Raw genomic sequence first — 22,175 nt, 5'->3', positions numbered from 1 at the left:
GTACGGTACAAGAGAGTTAAACGCTTTTTCTTTTACTCATTGGTTGCAGTTATAAATATGTCTCCTCAGCAGGTTGAGTATTTTTTAGCTTTTGAACTCGCTGGAGTGGTGTGTTACGGATGGAGTACTGCGTATCAATGTAGTTTCTTTTACTTGTAATTTTGAAGAGGTGACACTTCCATGCGTTGAATTTCATTAACCATTTATTTGAACACTTTACAAGTGAAACTAGATCTTGTTGAAGCTATTACTAGTATTTTACGTTGTTGATGGCTCTATACAAAAGACAGTCCTCATATAAAAGCTTGATCCTGGTTGTTGGTGAGATCTTGTCGGCGATGTAGTCGATGCATAGCAAAACATCAATGGACCTAGCACCGTTCCTTGAGGCACTTCAGAGGGGACTGGAGATTCTGTAGAGGTTGAGTCACCAAGGACCACTTTCTGTTGGCGCTGTTTTGCATAGCCAGGGCTCGATCCATCTATTTGTTGTTCTAGAGATCCCGCAGTGCGGTAACTTGTATACTAGTATAGTCGGCGATTGGGCATGGTGTCGAAGGCGAAGGAAGTATTAACAGACTGAAGGTGTTGTTTATGAAAATATGACAATTCAATACAAATGATCTCAAAAGCAACAACGAAGTACCATTTTATTCAAGTAATACGAGAAGTAACTTCATTGTTGTATATATGATATGTATATAATACGGAATGACACTGACTATATATTTAATTTGATAATGATTATCAAGAAAATAAGACTGCTTTAACTTATGTTTCTATTTTTCTGCAGAATATTATAAAGTATACGAATGTACGTTTCATGTGTTCCAAATTTAGTGAAAAGGTTAAATACTAACGAAATAACCAGTTTATCTAAGAATAGATAAGTATTTATTATCACTGGAGAATGCCGACGCTGTCTGCAGTTGGCTACTGTGTTTATAAGAGGCCACCACTGTATATTCTCGCGTAATGTCATTTAATGGTGCCGGTGCCATGCTTAAAGGACCATTTAATTTAACGCTCCTCTAAAATGTGTTCATTATCATGATTATGTTCGTTTAAATTATTCTTTTACACGAAACGATAAAGTATCATATCCATTAAAGATGTCCCTTCCTAATTTGATTCCGTTTGGTGCGAAGGGCTCTGTCATAAATTAATACCATACCAAATAAGTAAAAGGAAATATTATCTTATTGTACACCAAAGTTTACGAAAATATAAAAACATGTGTTTCCATGAAAAAAAATGTTAAAACAGTCGTCTCTGTGAGTTTGGTGGTCGACATCATCAGTTGATGGAAATATTGTAAAACCTATTTAGCCTACTGTGCTAGCTCTTGCCTGCTGACGGGTTTTTTTTTTGGTGTGTTTTTTTTTATTGTTTTTTTTTTTTAAATTGAATTTGAATTTGAAGCGTTGAATATCGTATTTTTTATTTTCCAAAAGGTTGACATCAATATTAAGTCATTGCCATTTATGAACGAGACGTATCTGGGTTAAGGTAATTAAAACTGTTAAAAGTTGTAAAACCTTTTATTAATCCCGTAGTTTGGGAAAGCAACCATATTGTACATTATTGATACTGCTGAATATTTTTCAGAGTTATCATTTAATTTATTTTCACAAAAATAACCACATATCGCCAACTTCTTTGGGAATATATATACCATGGATTTGACCGCCACTGGATGATATTTGTTTACTAATTGTGAACAAAAGGTCATTGCTCGGGTTTACGTTTTGTGAACGAAAGATAATCGTTTCGGATATTGTGTCAGTCCTAACTTTAGAACATGCACTTTGACCTACTTAACATTTTCAGATGTTGTAGAATAAACATTTGGATTTTATACACAACATCAATTTTCTTCGGAAGTCAATGCATTGTGCAGCAAGAGCACCGCATATATGATTCGTGTTTTTCCACTGTAAATTCGACATCCAAAAACATGTCAGTTTCATATTTAGAATATGCACTTCTGACCGAATAAAATAATCAAGGTCACATTTCTATTTATGGGACAGAACCATCAGGACGATCCTGTAACATGATCTATATGATTTAGATAAAATGCGTTTAATGTCGCACAAGCGATGCATTGCATAGCAAGAGCTATACTCTTCTTTCGCTCGTCATTTTTAAGAAAAAAAATCATGTATATATACTATTATTCTGTATGCGAATACATTTGACGACTTGTACTAGGTTTGCACGTTTTTCCTGGCCAACTAGTTTATGTTTAAGTTGCACGGATTATACATACATGTTCATTCGTACAATGCCCGGGTCAAAATAAATATTCTTTTAAATAAGATAATTGTTTTCGTGGTCTATTAATTGCATTTGCCTGTAGCGAGTATATTTTTTAAATGTTTTTTTTTTATCTCAATTTTCTTGTAAATAGATCTACATCTTTTCACAATAAAAGTTATAGTCTACCGTATACTATGCGAATTGTTCAAATATGATTGCAGTTGTACATAGTACATGAAATAGGTATTTATTTACAGTTCGTATTATTTATTTAAATATAGATCATATTACATGACCGCCACTGGATGATATTTGTTTACGAATTGTGAACGGAAGGTCATTGCTCTGGTTTACGTTTTGTGAACGAAAGGTAATCGTTCGGATATTGTGTCAGTCCTAACTTTAGAATATGCACTTTCACTTACTTAACATTTTCAGATGTTGTAGAATGAACATTTGGATTTTATACACAACATCAATTTTCTTCAGAAGTCAATGCATTGTGCAGCAAGAGCACCGCATATATGATTCGTGTTTTTCCACTGTAAATTCGACACCCCAAAACATGTCAGTTTCTTATCTAGAATATGCACTTCTGACCGAATAAAATAATCAAGGTCACATTTCTATTATGGTACAGAACCATCAGAACGATCCTGTAACATGATCTATATGATTTAGATAAAATGCGTTTAATGTCACACAAGCGATGCATTGCATAGCAAGAGCTATACTCTTCTTTCGCTCGTCATTTTCAAAAAAAAATCATGTATATATATACTATTATTCTGTATGCGAATACATTTTACGACTTGTACTAGGTTTGCACGTTTTTCCTGGCCAACTAGTTTATGTTTAAGTTGCACGGATTATACATACATGTTCATTCGTACAATGCCCGGGTCAAAATAAATATTCTTTTAAATAAGATAATTGTTTTCGTGGTCTATTAATTGCATTTGCCTGTAGCGAGTATATTTTTACAAAGATAGGTTGCAGTTGCATATATAGGCTTCCGTCTTGACTGCGAATTATTTGACTTATTTTTTAGTGTCCAAACCAAAAGTATAACCTTTAACTTTTTAACTTACGTTTGAACAAGATCAACGAATTACACTCGACTGGTTTAATTGTAATGTCAACATGCCATAACCTCATTTTCCGCTAAATCTGAGCCAAAATGATAAATGGCAATGTCCTACCAGTCGGATTGTGTATTGAGCCGTGGGTTCAGTGAAAGTGCGCCGTTACAATGGGTTTTCACACTTTTGATTGCCAATTAAAGGTTGGCAGTATAATGTTTGTTTCTTTTGTTATATACCGCCGATAATTGCGGGTACAATTATAACTAATAAACACTAATTAAGGCAACAGAAATTGTCAGTTTTAAACATCAGTTTGCAAGAATTGCAACAAACACACATCGTTTATTTTATATATGCTCGATTTATTTTGGGAAATAAACTGTTTTGGAAAATATTTCTTCTGTTGCTTTTAACTGCCGATCTTTCAAATTTCGTTATGTTTATGGAAGATATAACGTCATACTGAGCACTCATATTCAAGTATTTATTAACAAATTATAAACTAATGAGTGATTAATTTAAAAAAAAAGGTTTAAATCATGGTCCGTAAGATTCCGAAGATGGTCCGTAATGTCCCTAAATCTGGTCCGTAGTGTCCCTAAATCTGGTCCGTAATGTCCATGGTCCGTAGTTCGTTTTTTGTATCTCAATCTCAAAACGAAAACTTAACAGTATATACATAGGCCCATGAGGCCTATTAACCTATATGCTTGGTGATGTAAAGTACAATGTGGTACGATCGAGTTTCGTAATAACCCACTTTCAAACGTTGAAATAAAAGCATACGTACTATCATGTTACTATTGGTATTAGAAAATATCTTGGCAACACAGCTTTCAATTCAGAGCGGAAACTCAATTATTTGAAACGTAATTGAGCTGATCAACCAAAGATTACGGTAATTGGAGTTCATTACAGGTTTCGGATCATGCAATGATCACTCTTCTTCGGAGCTTGTCTTAATAAATATTATTTTCGGTCTACTTCTTTTCATTGAATAGCCGAGATATTTGCCATATCAAAAATGTTAACAATAACATATTATCTAACTATTATGTTTTAACCGACTTTTTATTTGGACTACCACGGAGCATACACTTATTTTTTATTTGTATCTACCAGTCCACCATGTGCTCATACACTGGTTAAGCACGGAGCATACCATGTGAAGTCAAAAAGTCAATAACACATTTATTTCGAGTTCTGTTTATTATCTTGCGTATCTTTACAATCATGAAGTTTCCAGTTCCCAAAGCTCATACAAGGAATATTTCAGCATGAAACGATATTTTAAGGACCAACGGGGGTTAGCTCATAAAATCACGAGTTCTTGTATGATTGTGTGTAAATTCTACAAGCTAAAATAGCTTACTGTTGTTTATGAATATTGTATTTTTTATAATATGCAACCATTTTATTCTTAGACTGTTATGCAGACATGTTCCGATGATTAATTTACAGAAAATCTGTTTGATAGAATATCAAGCAAATGTGCCCATTTCATTCTCTTGCGACCTCGACTTAAACTGGCCTTGGACAATGTCACTAGTTGAAGATGACCAACAAGTTCACTACTCAACTGATAAACCAAAATGAACAGAATTATAAAAGCTCTATACATTCCTGCTCTGGGCATAGCAACCAGTAGTAAACAATGACACTAGTTGTACAAGTTGGCCTTTATTTGGGTCACAGAAATCTCTCCTAGATCCAAAATGAAATCCCATGATTTATAGACACATTTACTTGATCATTCTGTATTACATTACATGTTCCCAAATCCAAATAAATGATATCAAGTAATTAAACACAAATTTACTACAAGACATACAATGTTATATAGTTAGATAATCACTCAAAACTCTTTACATTTAGTTAAAAGATTTATGAACAAAACCATCTAACATTTAAAAAGTAAGACAATTCTGAAGAAAACCATCAAACATTTAAGGTGTAAGACAATTAAGGTGTTAGTATTAAAAGTGAAACAAGTACATAAAACATGTTTGTACTTGTAAATTTACAAAATTAAAATCAAAGTTCCATGTTTAAAAATAAAAATAATCCCTAAATTATAGAAGCCCTAACCACACATCTTTCATTAAAACAGAAATCAAAGATAGCAAAAGCCGGCTTGCCTGAATGAACTCTCCAGGCCTGTATTTTATATCATAAATGACGTCGCCATCATGAAATAACGTCATAATATATCTTATATATTTATGAGTGGCTGTACAACATTTGCCAAAAAAAATAAATTAAGGGCATTGAAAGTGTGTGTGATATTAAGCGATGTTGTATTTGTAGAGCGCTGCTTATCATTGATATAAGTCGATAAATTTACAATATAAATATAGATTAATTTCTTGGTCAATTAAACTTGTTTCATAAATAGTATTCAGGTGTGTTCAAGAAATTCTTAATTTAAATGGCCGTTTAAAAGTTTTCTTCATTTGTTTCCCCCTGTTTTAACATGGGAACTGAGATTTTAAACATTTTCATTCAAGTACATTTTAAAACAATTTCACTGCTCGTGTACTTCTTGTGATGTTTCAAGTCCCTGACCTCATGTACACATGCCAAGGTCGGCTTCAGCCACTGGGGCTTCAAAACACCACTCCTGATCTTGAACGTCAAATGTACAGGCACAAACATCACCTTCATCGGCATGCTGTAGAACATGCCCCACAGACCATTAAGATGTTCATGACATCACAACATTCATTTTAAAGCAATTCATAGCAGAAGCTCAGGAAGACTTCAGTATGTTTTATTTATTTTTCACATGGTGAAGAAATGTGTATCATGCAGGTTTAAGTGCATCTACCTGGTGATTCATCGCTGATCCGAGATTTGTACTGGATGTTTACAAATCGAAACAGTTTATTTTGATTGCAATGTCTGCTGTTTACAGATTGTCAAAATATGGTTTTGGCTGACTAGAAGTCGAATGCAGCAGTTGGTCTTGTGTTTGTTACAATGTTTGTTACTTCAATCCCATAGATTTTGCAACCTGAAATAAATACAAAATATTTATGCAAAGAGATGGATGAAAGTTTAAGACTTTTACTTCATTAGCATAAACCAAACTATATACTTTATTATTACCGGTACAAAGGATAGAGCTGCCATTTGTGTGTTAACACTTTGCGGCACTGTCAGTGTGAAAAGTATCACATGTTAAATCAAACTACATAATTTAATAATATTATCAACTTAATCTTACCTCTTCATACACCGTCCATGCCATGGCAGCCATCAGAGTTCGTCTGATGGTCCGCGGAATGATACCCCTCCAGAAACCAGGCATCCCATCACGCTGCAAACGCAAAAATAGAATGCATTAATATTTGACAGTATCAAGTCATGTATGACGCTTTGATAAAAGAGTCTTTCATTCAATTGCGAAACGATTTTCAGTTATGTCCCAATGGACAAATTACAGAGTATCAAAACAAATACAATGTCCACTGGTTATTTATTATTAACTCTTAGCCATTTATCAAAAGGACACCCTAAATGATTTAATTCATTAGGATGCTTAGATGATAATTCGCTTTAAGTTCTAAAATGATTTCAGAAATAACACTTGAAATCCCTACCTACCTCGTACACAAATCTGGCAACATTCAAAAGCCCCCCATGCTTTTTTGGGTAAAGCTGCATGTGAGTTTTGAGTACATCTGCCGGCTGAGTTATCATCGAAGCCATCATTCCCGCGCTCATCCCGCAGGAGAAATGGAACATGGGCAGCCGTGAGTCCGGTACATTCGCTGTAAGAGATACATTCAATAAGCACACAGAAACCACATCATGTTCCCTTTGTTAACTTAACAAGACTTTCCTAGTTAACCTACACATATGTTATTAACTGTTCCTAACCGTCTCAAGATGTTACTTCTATTTCCATTAGGTGAATTAATTAAATATTTTTTAATGATTAGTGCTTATTATATAATTTCTTATTTGATAATGGAATAATTTATTACTTAACTGCATTTACAATTGCATTAACTAGTAATACTAATATTCAAGTTGAAAGCTGAAGTATTTTCTTTTCAAGTGCACACACTTGTTTATCAGCATGCTGTGTTTTACTGAAAGAAAGCACGAGTTATACACTCACTTCCCAGATTCTACCTTTGCAGAATAGAACGTGGGAAGTTCACATTTCATACAAACAGGTCAGGGCACTTTGTTCACTCACAGACCAGGGTATAAAACTTCCACATCTATGGTTGTGTCCCTGCAAGGCAGGTGTGGTCTCTATAACGTTAACACAAAAAGAGAAGAGTACGTTAGTGACCCCTCACCAATATCAAGTGGCGTTAACATGTGGCGTTAACTATATGGGGGGGTCAATGAAATCTACAACAAGTTCTCATGTTAAATTACACTGTATACAGTATACATGCATTTTGATCGATAATCGCCCATCTCTATTTAGCAAATTGGAGCATCTACAAAACCATCTCGGAAAATGTAACAGCTCATTTAATTTATCACTATTGATTAAATCGACATATGGATCATAATACATGTATAAACAGAATCTGTGTACAAAAAGGCAGAAAAGCATTCACTGTCAAGATGGAAAATAGTTAAAATACTAATAACAATAATGCTTGTCTGCATTTTTTTATAAAGATGTATAGTCTGTTACTTAAAAGTATTTATGTAACATATCTCATTACTTGAAATTTCTACTAAAATATTTTAATTATATGCAAAGTTAATCATTGATATTTAAAAAGTTAATTACCTTTTAATATGTAGAAATAAATTTTAAATTGTTAGTACAGATTTGCACCTGTAAGTGTAATTTTAGTCTTGAATGTTTGAAATCAATATCGATCAATTAGTGTTTTATGTTTCCTTTTCAGTTTATCATTAAATCACACATATTGAAATAGGTTATAGAAAGCCATTTGAAGCCCCTATGCTAAATTAAAAAACTCCCTTTGACCTTTCTTGTTATTATAATGCTGAACTACCTTGAACTTAATTTTACCCCCTGACCCTGATCTGCTTTCAGCCCACTAAGCCTAGTCACAAACTAGTTTTAGATAAAGTGAAATGCAAGTCCTATATTCTGTTTTATGTCCATGATGAGGCATTAATTATTGCAATTTAAAATTGGTCTTCAAAATACAAAGGCTAAATATAATGGTGAAATAGTATCATAATGTGCGTGTGTGAGCATAAGTTGACCCAATCCGTTCCCCAAATTGTAACTGCACTACAGGTACAATCTGCCAGGTAAGTATATATACAAGTGTGGATAATGGTACAACATGATGTGTATAGACAGTACCTACCAGTTTCAGACAACTGCTTCAGCTGGGTGTAGAACATGAAGTAGAGGCCCGAAAAGGGCACATCCCGCAGCAGGGTGGCCGAGAAACCACTGAACAAACCTGAAACACAACAATCCACACTTAACTTTTCCACTTACAATGCCCTTCGCATTGTGCCTCAAAACTTGAAATAGCCTATTAAGCCAACAAGGACCTTATTCTATGGTATTTTTAAATATTGAAAAGGATTTATAAGATTTTTGTGTAACAGATTCAAGATAAACAAAAATAAAAGATTTCTATTCCTGGATTTAAAACAGTAATCTTCACCTTACTTCAATAAATGTGGGTTTCAGGAGTTTAACCAATTATAAAACCTAAATGACTAATAATATCTAGCTCATTCTGATAACCTTGTGACACTCACAGGTAATGAGTTCAGTAAACTGAGGTTATGACACAACCTTGAACTGCAGAATTGGCCAATAACCTTGAACTGCAGAGATGGCTTAACTTCATGCTTATGTTCTTATAAAACATGGGGTCAATGTCTGATGGTGACTCCATGTTTGATAATGATTAGACTTTTTTAGGGCTATTACGAAATAATTGAGGGCTATAATCAGGATTTTCAGGACTCCATACTTGAATTCAGTGAAATTAGATGTAATGACTGTTAATAGCGCCTAATTATTGTTAAACCAATTTAAATACATATCTTTGATTGACAACAAATATTTCAGTTACAGTCTGAACATGACATAACATACATGTAGAAAGGGCATAACTCAGACTTCTATGTAGCTGATGTGATTTATCCTACCATTGAACATGACAAAACATTATGCACACATACACACTCATCATGATTGGATATTAATTGTCTACACATGTTCTGCCTTCTACACCCCTGTCGCAACAGACACCGAAGTTAAGTTATACCTATATTGACATTGAGACAAAATTGACTTGAATTCTGATAAATGCACTAGCAAACACCAAATAAGTTGACTGTCCAATTTTGCAATCAAGATAATATAGTCTAGAGCAGGCTACCTTGGCCTAATTGAATGCCCTGTTCGACTGTATTAACAGCCATCCAGTTTTGAAACAACTAGAAATGTATTTTGTAAAATACAGTTTAGATATATATAAACAAGGAAAGGACTTCTAACTTAAGCAGGTGCCTAAACAAAAATGCAAATATTAGGTATTTCAATAACAAGTAGGGTATTTCTAGGACTTTTTACACTTGTCAGGAACATGAGCAAAGGATATTTTAGGATATAAGCCTGATGCAAAGCCTGTCCATATCCACACATCTATGAATTTCTACAAACCATATCCTGACCATCAACCAAAAGTCATAACCATTTCAAGCATGGCATATGATCCTCAAACAAATGCAAGCAAAATTGTACGAGCAGCTGCCAGAAATGTAAAATCAACTCTTCACACAATAATGACACATTTAGCTGTTGATATGTGTATATAATGTTGCTTGCATGTAAGCAGTCCTGAATGTTTTTATACTAGCAAATTTTAAAGGAAACCTTCCAGAACTATTTTGGTATTGCTAGAATTTATGGGTGATCATAATATTAGCTTGTCTCTCACCTTTCATGCCTTCAAGATGGTAAATTGAAGTCAAACCACGCAGCATATTGTTGCATCTGAATTCTCCGCCCTGCATAACAAAAGATCATCTTAAAACAAGCTTCCAAATAAAGACGAGGATATGAGAACCATCATGGAAGAAGCAAATATATTGTAAATAGATTCTAGATTACTGGTTACAGTTGTAGTATTACTCCTGGTCTCCAACATCCTATATAATGATTGTCATGTTGTTGTATGTCAATGCCATAGCAAAGTACACAGTAAGCATAATTATAAAACCTGATTATATTTATAATGATTCCTTACAACCTTACAAGAGCATTTACAAATTCCATTTATTCATGTATTAACACCATTTTAGGGTTTTTACCTCATATCTGGTCTTCAGGACGGTGAATGGCAGCATGGTGACCACAGCGACAGACCTAGCTGATCCACCAATGACCATTGACTCTAGAGGGCTCTTAGTATGCTCAAACCTCCCCTTGAGGTAGTGGATTGTCGAGAAATAAATGCCAATACCTGGCACACAGCGGGAAATGGACTGAAATGCATGATATTATGGGTCACATTTTGATATATAACTGATTTGGAAAATTAAGGCTGTGGAAATGCCCTTCTCTTCAGCATATTGCAGAGTATTTTGTATTAATTGTTGCTCAAATATTTTCATGGGATGTGCCAGTAGCAAAACTGCTCATCTTGTAAGTGAGCACTTGAGAACACTTTCCTGCACAAAGTTTAAGTGATTGTTACATCACACTTTTAATAAAGATTCTAGCTCTAAAGCTTTGAGCATGCAAGGGTATACTTACGGGAACAATACCCCTCCACAACCCGACGATACGATCTTGCTGTATCACAGTTGCCACAATGGACATCATACCAGCTGGCCGGGCCCTTTAATGAAAAAGAGATCTACGGTAAAAACGGTATACGGTATATATATATAAATGAAGTATCCAACACAGGCACAAGTTAATACCTTTGTCACATAGTTCAACAGATTTTGTTTAACCTTTTAGTTGCAATATAAGTATTTACATGTTAAATCTAGTTTTTCATTTTTGTTTAATCTATACATAGCTCTGCGAACAGTGGATCCTGAGAACACCAAATTTCATGGAGGAACACCAGAACCTCCAAGTTGGATATCTGGGCAGAAAATTAAATAGGAGCCCTAAAGACATTAAATTCACGCAGAAATTAATTTATATTCGAAAAAATGATTTTACTTGCAGCTTATTTAGAACAGTAGGTTATGTAGTGCATACTGTTGGGTTTTGCTTGTCAGCTTTCAGTCTCAATTTTTCATAGTTGAAATTGATTTGCCATTTATTCATTTGTAATTAATTCTGATATTTTGGATGAAAGCAGATATGCATTTACAATTTTTTAACCTCTCAAGCCTTTAAAATAATGATCACTTGGCAAAACTTGCAAACAATGTAACCCTGTTGCATTATCTACACATAATTCATACTCAGCATTGCATCCATATGATGAGGACTTCCAAGCGTTTTGAGATTTTTTAATGCACCAGTCAATTGTAACCACGCCCCCCCCCCCAGGTCCGGGGATAGCCGGGGAAATGGGCCGTGATTTTACTTGCCAGGTGGCCCCGTGGGTGACTGCGGTGGTTTTGTCTTCACGCCAAATTTAGCAGGAAATTGGCCTTATCTAGGGTCCCTTGGGTGCGGGGGCATTTGGCGGGGGTTTTACCAGCAGATTGTCCCCGCAGGGCGGAGACTTTGCCCGGGCTTGGCTGGACCGAAAGTCAAAGTCCCCACTATTCCCTGGACCTAAGGGGGCCGTGATTACAAATGACTGATGCATAACTATCTTACACTTTAATATAAATGTGAAAATTTGCAGAAGCCTTTTCAACATTCTTCATAAAACAGGCAAAGGTTGCTGTAAATGCTCATACTCGCACATAAATAAAGAAGAAACAAAGGTAAGTTGACAATTTTTTGAAAAAACAACAACCTGACTTAAGCAAGAACCTTAAAGGACAATTGATTTCAACCGTTGGTGTCCAGGATCCCTGGGCAATATAAGTCAATGTCGACTGCTGACAGGTAAGGAAGTCGAGCAACTGCTTAAAGGGTCCTCCATTTTATAAATATATTATATTTTTAGTTAATATACCTATTTTTGGCATGAATAACGAATGAATTTGATGCATGTAATGTCAATACACCTACCCATTTATACATACTGCTGATTGTACTCTAGTTTTCACAAGGTCGAGTGGTTGAAACAGAAGTGTTGAACATGTTCCGCTGAGCGATCCGGCCAGAAATGATTTTACAACTGGCGACTGAAGAAGACAAAATACATACTAAAGTACTGTAAGCATTGGCAGATAGCCAAATGTATGCATAATAAATTGAAAAATGACTCAATTGAAACAGCGCTAATATTGAGACCATGATATTATTAATTACTTACAGATATTTCCTCTTTCCCGTTCCTCAACAATGTATGATTAAATTCCAACAAAATGTCTTTGCTATCCATTTAAGAAAATCTTATAGAAATGATGCAGTGCACTAATAATTGCATTACCGCGGCGCATGTTTACACATTCACAAAACATCACCTTGACATATCCAGCATGAACTGCGCATGATCATATATCATCCCACGAATTGATGCGAAACATAAGCCAAGGGAGGCAACTACTTTGTTTACATCGGTTGTGACAGATAGAACCAATATACTACGGAAAACGAGACAAAAATGTCAACTTACAGTTAAAGTTGATTCCATTTTGAATATTTATTTGATAAAAGGTTTACTTAAAATGTTCAAATTCACTTGATTACACAAAATTATTCACTTCAAGATGGTCACTCTTCCGTCCGAAACGGACAGGGGCTCATACCCCTGAGACGCTATTAGACACACATGGCTCAAAGTTAAAAAGGAAAACACAACAGGCGTCTGCCGCGTGCTTCCTATCCTTCTTGACTGTTGATAAAATAATTAAATTGCAGAAAAACGGGCACAGCAGAAGCTGGCCGTAAATATAAATAAACGCCTCTTCTCTTGATATGCTTCTCTGTTTGCACTTGCCTTCACAATGACGTAGTTAGTTAGTTTGCGTTTATGAACCAATCCGATTGGTCCGAGTCGGTTTAATCCAGAAAAAGCCGGTGCGGATTTAGCGCTTTGGAAAATTGGAGTGGAGCGAGTCAAAAGGCCAACTTCCAAAAAGGCCCATAACCTAAAGGCCCGATCCAAAAAGGCCCGTTTGTTCACCCATATTAAGTAGAGCAATTTCATATTTCACATGTATGATAAAGACAGATACGTGATGGTTATGTTAAACCGGAAACAAGGTGTACTGTATAGTATGTGATAAATTATTATTAGTACTTTAAATATTACTATACTGTATATTATATAACAGACATCCCATGGTACAGTGCAGTGCATATATACATAAAACATGACAGTGTATGGGTTTTATACTTGGCCGACTCGAGACGGGGATACAGAACAGATGTCAAGATGATTAAAAGGTATACATGTACATGAACCCTCATTGGTGTGGTTCGGGATTGGCTAGCCTCTCTTTTGTAGAGCGATCTTGAAGTGTTCAAGCTTCTTGGCGCGGACCCCACTATTTTCTCGATGGTTCTAAAACAGTTTGAATATTGATAAATTTTGCAGGAAGGGTCTATCATTATCAACGGTGTTTCTGTAGTCGCTATGTATATTATAGCCGACACCAGCCCCTTGACCACATTGAAAAGGAAGATCAGTCTGTTCTCTCCAAGGCATTCTTGAAGTAGAGATAGTTCCCGTGTGACACAATCCGGGTCCCTGTTTTTTAAGTCGCTAGTTATGAATCTTCCGGCTTGTATATAGGGACATATAGGGTTGGTCGTGCGGCACTTTATCGAAATCTTACGCAATGTATAATAGTGTCCGTTTATTTCCCGATGTATTTGTCTTCTAGCGTTATAATTATGTTATTGATTAGCTAGGTTCATTAAAATGCAATTTTCTACAAGTGGTTTAGGAGATTTCTGCCACCTTGCTTGTAGATAAGCGCACTACAAGCGTTGCATTCTCCTCCGACTCGGATAGTTGCCAATATCTCTTGAAGTCAGGAAAAAATGTCTCATGATAGTTGTATAGAACAATTATTTAGTATTATGTTTGAGATGTTATCTAATTCCGTAAGTTTTGATAATGTTACATCATTTCTTACTAATTTGTGGTGTTAAAAATTGTGTTTGAAGTCTTTGATTGATATCTTCATTTGGTAGTGTACTTGTATAAAGAGTCTTGAATTGGCGTGAACACTGAGAAAAATGTTCAACCACAATTTCAGCTTATTCTTTACTTCCACTAGCTGCGTGTCCATGTTGTTCAGTTTTCATGGATGTTGTAACAACATTGTCTTCTATCTTTTATTCGAGTGTTCTAGTTTTTCCTTTGAGAATCTCTTTAAGTCTTTGTTGAACCAAAGAACTCATTTTTACCCTAGGTAAGGCCCATTCCCCTCTATATTTTGCGCGAAGACAAAACCACCGCATTCACCCGGCAAGGCGGGGCCACCTTGGAGGTAAAACCACGGTCCATTCCATAATAGTAATACTTGTATACATTGTATCACTAGCAAATCCGCTCCGGGTCCCCCACCCCCCTCCCCTCAATTCGTCCGAGTTTACTTTTCATTTCAATATAGGAGAAAAGGGTAATGAAATATTTCCAAAATGCATCAATTCGGACTAGAAATTAATTTACTTCAGGATTTACCCCGGGTCGAGACCCCCTCCCCCCGCCAACCCTTTAAACTGAAAAAAAAATCGGTTCCGAGGGACGCAAGTATAAAAATAACCATTCGTTCATTTTATTTCAAACTGGGCCTTTTTCGATCAGGCCTATTTGGTTCTGGGCCGACACCATTTTCAGGTCATCTGAGTGTTATTAGGCCAGATTTCATGTCAAATACCGAGAGCATGACCTTTAAGAAAAGTTTAAGTCGGATATTTCATAGAAATTTTTAGGGTTAAAGTCTGGCGAAAATTGATGTCGTTGACAATTTTGCGTAAATGTTTCTTTTCCGTGTCATAAATCTGGGACCAAATCCTACTCCGAGTAGATATTATATTAGTATGATCAGGGTATGACTAAAATACGAAAATAATGTTATTTTGGGGTGGTGCTAAAACCCGGTAGCCGTTATCGATATTGGTAAAAGCCGGTATCACTGTCTCTGAAACCGGATTATGTTGATACCGGGGTTTTAGTCACAGTCGGTACCGGGTTATATAATGATCACCTTCGACAGGCCATCAATGTCCACAATAATCTACTAGCCAAGTTTTGTTGAAACCATAGATTCCGATGGTGATTAGGAATTGGCTACGTAGGGGTTTTCGGTGTTTGGCAATCGGAACACCTCGCCCAATATCCTTCAGGAATTGACTCTCGAAGCTTGTCGGAGATGACCGAGTTGTTACGATTGGGAGTTTGGTTCTTAAAATATCCATTTTATTGATGGAGTTGTGTTGAATTTGTTCATTTTCCGAAACTTTATTATATTCTGAGAAGAATGCAAGTTGTTTAGAGACAGTTGGTTAAAAATAAGTTAGTTACGAGCTTTACGAAAACACCACCGTATGCACGAAGGTCTTATCATGCCAACCCTTAATCAGAACATAAGTATTTTGGGGGATTTTTTCATGGCACTTTTGGTTGATATTTAGGGGTTTGTGATAAATGTTCAAAATAGTTTTGGTCTTTAAATAATGTTTGACTGATTTCTTTTTAAAAGGCGTGAAGCTTTAGCCCGGTGGGTCATGCGTCAACACAACTGCCGCGTGCGGTTTATCTCTGCTGACATTAATGAACTACACCAAAATGCATTTTTTTAGATCGTTTTAATCATAAATTCTTTCATAGATATGATAAAGTTATTGTTTGACACGATATTAAAAGATCCCACACAGTTTGCGTTAGTAAACCAAATGTTTAAAACTTGAGTGTGCATGCTTCATTGCTTACATGGGGAATAAGCAAGAAAAAAAAACCAATTTCTCCCAAATGACGAACCTAAGTAAAATATTGGAATAATTTGACATGATACACTGAAACATTTCGATTGAACCAAACTGCTGAGTATAACGGTTTTAATTAAAACTCAATTCTGCAAATGTCTATACAATCAAAGGACTGAACGCTAACATCTGTAACTGAGACGCTAGATTAAACTTTTTTTGTAAGGAATTCATCCTCAAAAACCAGAAGACAAGTACTCTTTAAAGTATTGCCAATATAAATATTCAACATGTATTGTCTGCCTTTAATAGCACTTGACTATATCACTTGACAGTCACCAATACATGTTTATAATTACGAGCAGTATGCAACAATTAAGAAAATTATGCTAATTATGAGTATGAGCAGGATTTTAAATATCAAAACCGCCAACCTATTTTCGTATTGTAGTCATAAGGGTTTTAACTTTTATCCGATATAGAGGTCAGACTATTTGTCAGCATGATATTGAAGACCAGTATAAATATGGGTCACACCTGGTAAAAAATAGGTCACTTGGCAAAAAATAAGGACAAGATCTTGTTTAAGTTTGTCATCCCAGGGTTACTTTATGTACCATTCAATTGTTACCACGGCCCCCAGGTTCGGGGTATACTGGGGGAAGCCGGGTAAACGGGCCGTGTTTTTACCTATCAGATGGCCGCAGTGCCGGGTGAATGCGGTGGCTTTGTCTTCGCGTCAAAAATACCGGTGAATTGGCCTTACCTAGGGCCCCTGCGGCGCGGGGCCTTTGGCGGGGATTTTACCAGCAGTTCGTCCTCGCAGGGCGGAGTTTTTACCCGGGTTTGGCTGGACCGAAAGTCAAAGTCCCCGATATTCCCCAGACCTGGGGGGGGGGGGGGGGGGGGGGGGACCTTGGTTACAATTGACTGGTGCATTATGTGGATGCTATATGAAAAATGATTTTGAGTATTGAGGGGATTCAAAATCAGATAAAGCCATAAATATACTAATTTGAAAAATAATTGTACATATAAAGATACAACACTAAAAGGTATTATCATTAGTGGTTAAATGGGTAATGTTTTTGCATTATTTAAATTATGGAGGGGATTCAAAAATCGATAATTAATGTCGTATGACTACTATTTTGTTAAATAAACTTGTACTGCCTGCAGTTGACTTTGACTTGATCTGGTTAAATGCAATCTATTGGTAGAGCATTACGTTATTGGATCCTGTTTTGCTAAGTCTGAACCGAGAAACCATATTCAGGGTGTGTATACCTCGTGATAAATTGCGTCATAAATAAAACGTCGGAAGGCAATATTTTGCATTTATAAATGAATTCTTTAAACAAAGATAACTTTACTATTTCTTTACCATTTTAAATGAAACAAGGGGCAGTCTTTGCCGCTTAAAGAGCTTGGTTTCAAGAAAGTAAATAGTAAATAAGAATTATTTGATTGCTAAGATTGTTATTGTTTGCTTAGGAAGTCATATGTTTCTAAGGAACAGATTGAATCATTGGTTGCTAAGGAATGTATTGGTTGCTAAGGATGTCATTTGTTGGAAGGGGGTATAAGTAGTTTCGAAGGAACTGGAAGTCATTGGTCAAGTGGTCATTGGCTGCTCAGGAAGTAATTGGTGGCTAAAATGATCATTGGTTGCTAAGGAAGTAAATGGTTGCTGAGGAAGTGGTCGATTGCTAAGGAAGTCATTTTCTAAGGTAGTAATTGGTTGCTAAGGGAAATGGTTGTTATGGGTGAATGTAGTTGCTAAGGAAGAATGTGTTTGCTCAGAAAATCACAAGTTGCTAAGAAGGCAATTTGTTCTTAAGGAAGTAAGTTGTTACTAAAAGAAGTCATTGGTTGCTAAAAAAAATGTTGGTTGCCATGTATGTAGGTCGTAGTTAAGGAAGTCATGAGTTCCAAAGGAAGTCATTCGTTTCTGAGGTAGTGAGTCGTCACTATGGAAGTTAGTGGTTATTATGAAGGTTATTGGTTGCAAAGATTATCGTTCGTTGCTTTGGATGTTAGTGTTTACTAAGGAAGTCATTGGTTGCGAAAAAGTAATTTGTGGCTATGTATCAAGGTAGTTACTAAGCATTACATGAGGCTGCATACCAACTATTTGCGCATTGCTGTTTAAGAGAAGAATATTGTCAAAGATTTAACTATGTAAGAATATAGAGAACCTGAGACACAAGGGGTGGGGCCAGCTTTGACCCCAGGGGAATTATCTTTGTGAAGAACCACTACATAAGGCTATTATCCTAATATCATTGGGGCATGGCCAGCTTTGACCTCAGACACATAACAATATTGTTTTATAGCCACTCCATGAATGCTACATACAATTATCAAAAGTATTGGCCTTTTGGTTTCATTGAAGAAGATTTACAAAGTTTTGACTATATAAGTTTACATAAAACCTGGGACCCCCAGGCAAGGCCATCTTCAACCCCAATGCAAGGTCAGCTTCAACCACAGGGATGTTATTTGATCAGTTCATGAGACTACACACCAATATCAAGTGTTTCTTGTTTACTTTTTAATTGTCTTTTTATTGCTGTTGACTGGGACTTATTACATCGTTATTACATTCATTTGTAAGGCAGCTCTTGTGATTTTAGAAGGTGGACACACATTGGCAGATCCAACTTGCTCTCCTACCCCCATAAGATGGTTTTATAATCCCATTATGAAATGCTACTTTCATGTCAGACAGTTTCACAATATGGTGATGCATATTCTAAGAGTTATGGCTACCTGTAACTTTATGTCTTCTTACAGTTACAATGTATTAACCTTAAAGATCACACAACTGAATAAACACAACATACAAAAGCAACCTGCTCATTTGAAACAACAAGAGGGTCCTGAAGGCCCTGTATCGCTCACCTGATCCAATAAAGATCATCAAGAACAACATTCTGATCAAGTTCCATGAACATATGGTCATAATTGTGGCCTCTAGAGTGTTAACATGCTTTTCCAATTATTTGACCTGGTGACCTAATTTTTGACCACACATGACCCAGATTCGAACTTGGCCTAGAGCTAATCAATATAAACGTTCTGACTAAGTTTAATGAACATACATTCATAAATGTGACCTCTAGAGTGCTAACAAGCTTTTCCTATGATTTGACCTAATGACCTAGTTTTTGACCACACATGACCCGGATTCAAACTTAACTTAGAGATTATTAATATTAACATTCAGACCAACTTTCATGAAGATACAGTTATAAATGTGACCTCTAGAGTGTTAACAAGCTTTTCCTTAAATTTGACCTAGTGACCTAGTTTTTGACCGCACATGACCAAGATTCGAACTTGGTCTAGAGCTAATCAATATATACATTCTGACTAAGTTTCCTGAAGATACAGTCATAAATGTGACCTCTAGAGTGCTAACATGCTTTTCCTATGATTTGACCTGGTGAACTAGTTTTAGACCGCACATGACCCAGATTTAAACTTGACTTAAAGATTATTAATATAAACATCCTGACCAACTTTCATGAGGATACAGTCATAAATAAGACCTCTAGAGTGTTTACAAGCTTTTCCTTCAATTTGACCTGGTGACCTAGTTTTTGAGCGCACATGACCCAGTTTCGAACTTGGCCTAGAGTTTATCAATATATACATTCTGACCAAGTTTCCTGAAGATACAGTCATTAATGTGACGACGGACGACAGACACAGGGCGATCACAATAGCTCACTTCGTGCTCAGGTGAGCTAAAAATAAGCACAGTTTGGAAATAATTCTTATTGGTTGTCATATAAAAAGACTCTCCCTACATGTGTGTTCATCACAAAGGCGGGGGGGGGGGTGTCATCATTGAAAAAACACACAGAACAAGAGCAGTCACAGACAGCTATTATTATCCACAGCCTCATGGGGACATTTTTTGTAACGAAAGCCAATCAATGGTAAGGGTAGTTTCTCAGGAACATAAGAAATGCTTAAAATTAGGAAAGGGCAATAACTCTTTCAAAAAAGGTCAAATTGCAAAAGCCTGACAATATGCACTGTGTCACTATATAGTCATAAATGTATTAGAGGAGTTGCGAAGAAACCAATTTTAAATGTCAAAAAAGGGCAATTTCTCTTTCAAAAATGGCCGAATGGCGAAAGCCCGACAATAAGCGCTGCGTCACTATATAGTCATCAATCTGTAAAAGTTTGGTAGAAATCGCATGAAAAACGTAAGGGGAGTTGGGAAGAAACCAATTTTAAAAGTAAAAAAAAGGCCAATAACTCTTTCAAAAATGGCCGAATCACAAAAGCCCGACAATGTGCGCAAGAAATCGCATGAAAAACGTAAGAGGATTTGCGAAGAAACCAATTTTAAATGTAAAATAAGCAAAGGGCAATAACTCTTTCAAAAATGGTCAAATTGCAAAAGCCCGACAATATGCGCTGCTTCGCTTTATGATCATCAATCTGTAAAGTTTGGTAGAAAATACATGAAAGACGTAAGAGTAGATGCGAAGAAACCAATTTTAAATGTAAAATAAGCAAAGGGCAATAACTCTTTCAAAAATGGTCAGATCAGGGAAGCCCGACAATATGCGCTGCTTCACTTTATGATCATCAATCTGTGAAAGTTTGGTAGAAATCGTATGAAAACGTAAGAGGAGTTGTGAAGAAACCAATTTTAAATGTAAAATATGCAAAGGGCAATAACTCTTTCAAAAATGGTCAGATCAGGGAAGCCCGACAATATGCGCTGCTTCACTTTATGATCATCAATCTGTGAAAGTTTGGTAGAAATCGTATGAAAACGTAAGAGGAGTTGTGAAGAAACCAATTTTAAATGTAAAATGAGCAAAGGGCAATTACTCTTTCAAAAATAGTCGCATCGGGAAAGCCCGACAATATGCCCTGCTTCACTTTATGATCATCAATCTGTGAAAGTTTGGTAGAAATCACATTAAAAACGTAAGAGGAGTTGTGAAGAAACCAATTTTAAATGTAAAATAAGCAAAGGGCAGTAACTCTTTCAAAAATTGTCAAATCAGGAAAGCCCGATTATATGCGCTGCTTCACTTTATGATCATCAATCTGTAAAAATTTGGTAGAAAACGCATGAAAGACGTAAGAGGAGTGGTAAAGAAACCAATTTTAAATGTAAAATAAGCAAAGGGCAATAACTCTTTCAAAAATGGTCAAATCAGGAAGCCCGACAATATGCGCTGCTTCACTTTATGATCATCAGTCTGTGAAAGTTTGGTAGAAATCGTATGAATAGTAAGAGGAGTTGCGAAGAAACCAATTTTAAATGTAAAATAAGCAAAGGGCAATAACTCTTTCAAAAATGGTCGCATCGGGAAAGCCCGACAATATGTGTTGCTTCACTTTATGATCATCAATCTGTGAAAGTTTGGTAGAAATCGCATGAGAAATGTAAGAGGACATGCAAAGAAATGAATGTGGGACGGACGCACGCACGCATATCATTGCGCCTACCATTACTATATCCCCTCGCCTTTTCAATGCGGCGGATAAAAAAACACATTATACAGTCACTTAACAAGCAGCAAGCGAAAAGGCTGATGTTAAACACCCAAAAATCACCAAACGAAATATATTTCTAAAATTGTACCCAGGTACCCGCCAAAATGTAACCAGCCCGTGGGCACCCAGTTTCTTGTCCATGCCCTAACTTACTGTCAGGGATCTTAGATATTACTAGCGTATATAGTATCCCTGTTCCAATGTTCTCAATGTATAAGTAACCTGGCTTCTAGCTGCATTCTGCGACCTCTGTTTTTCCCCAGACATGCTGGTACCCTTCATCAACTGTGGAAAACCTGGGACAAGTATATGGAGTGAATTTGTCCGAGGTAAAACAGATGTCGAAGTTTACGAAA

At 36.1% G+C, this 22,175-nt stretch overlaps 1 protein-coding gene across 3 annotated transcripts; it reads right to left on the bottom strand.

Annotated features, from left to right (window-relative positions):
* Positions 1-4,537: 4,537 nt before the first annotated feature.
* LOC128211389 (mitochondrial glycine transporter-like) lies at positions 4,538-13,365 on the bottom strand. Of its 3 annotated transcripts, none has more exons than XM_052916138.1 (9): positions 13,022-13,365; positions 12,472-12,587; positions 11,080-11,164; positions 10,635-10,808; positions 10,262-10,331; positions 8,666-8,764; positions 6,954-7,120; positions 6,574-6,666; positions 4,538-6,360 (listed from the first exon to the last, which is right to left on the bottom strand). In XM_052916138.1, exons 1-9 carry the CDS (start codon positions 13,037-13,039, stop codon positions 6,334-6,336), a joined length of 849 nt encoding a protein of 282 aa, XP_052772098.1. In that variant the 5' UTR covers positions 13,040-13,365; the 3' UTR covers positions 4,538-6,333. The 3 variants fall into 3 exon arrangements, 2 of the variants coding, with proteins under 2 accessions (XP_052772098.1, XP_052772089.1); XM_052916129.1 differs by lacking the exon at positions 13,022-13,365 and adding an exon at positions 12,719-12,925; XR_008257278.1 differs by lacking the exons at positions 4,538-6,360; positions 13,022-13,365 and adding exons at positions 7,555-7,613; positions 12,719-12,957.
* Between the last annotated feature and the right edge of the window lie 8,810 nt (positions 13,366-22,175).

This window comes from Mya arenaria, chromosome 2, assembly GCF_026914265.1.
Source record: "Mya arenaria isolate MELC-2E11 chromosome 2, ASM2691426v1".
NCBI classification, from domain to species: domain Eukaryota; kingdom Metazoa; phylum Mollusca; class Bivalvia; order Myida; family Myidae; genus Mya; species Mya arenaria.
The sequence above is the reverse complement of the archived record's forward strand: the minus strand, read 5'-3'. Positions and strand labels throughout refer to the sequence as shown.

Excerpts from the sequence above, each read along its gene's own strand:
- LOC128211389 (XM_052916129.1), bottom strand. The coding sequence starts at position 12,787 with ATGGATAGCAAAGACATTTTGTTGGAATTTAATCATACATTGTTGAGG. Across the intron at positions 7,121-8,665 it reads GAAGCAGTTGTCTGAAACTG|CGAATGTACCGGACTCACGG; the intron begins GTAGGTACTGTC and ends TATCTCTTACAG. Across the intron at positions 6,361-6,573 it reads CATGGACGGTGTATGAAGAG|GTTGCAAAATCTATGGGATT; the intron begins GTAAGATTAAGT and ends TATTTATTTCAG.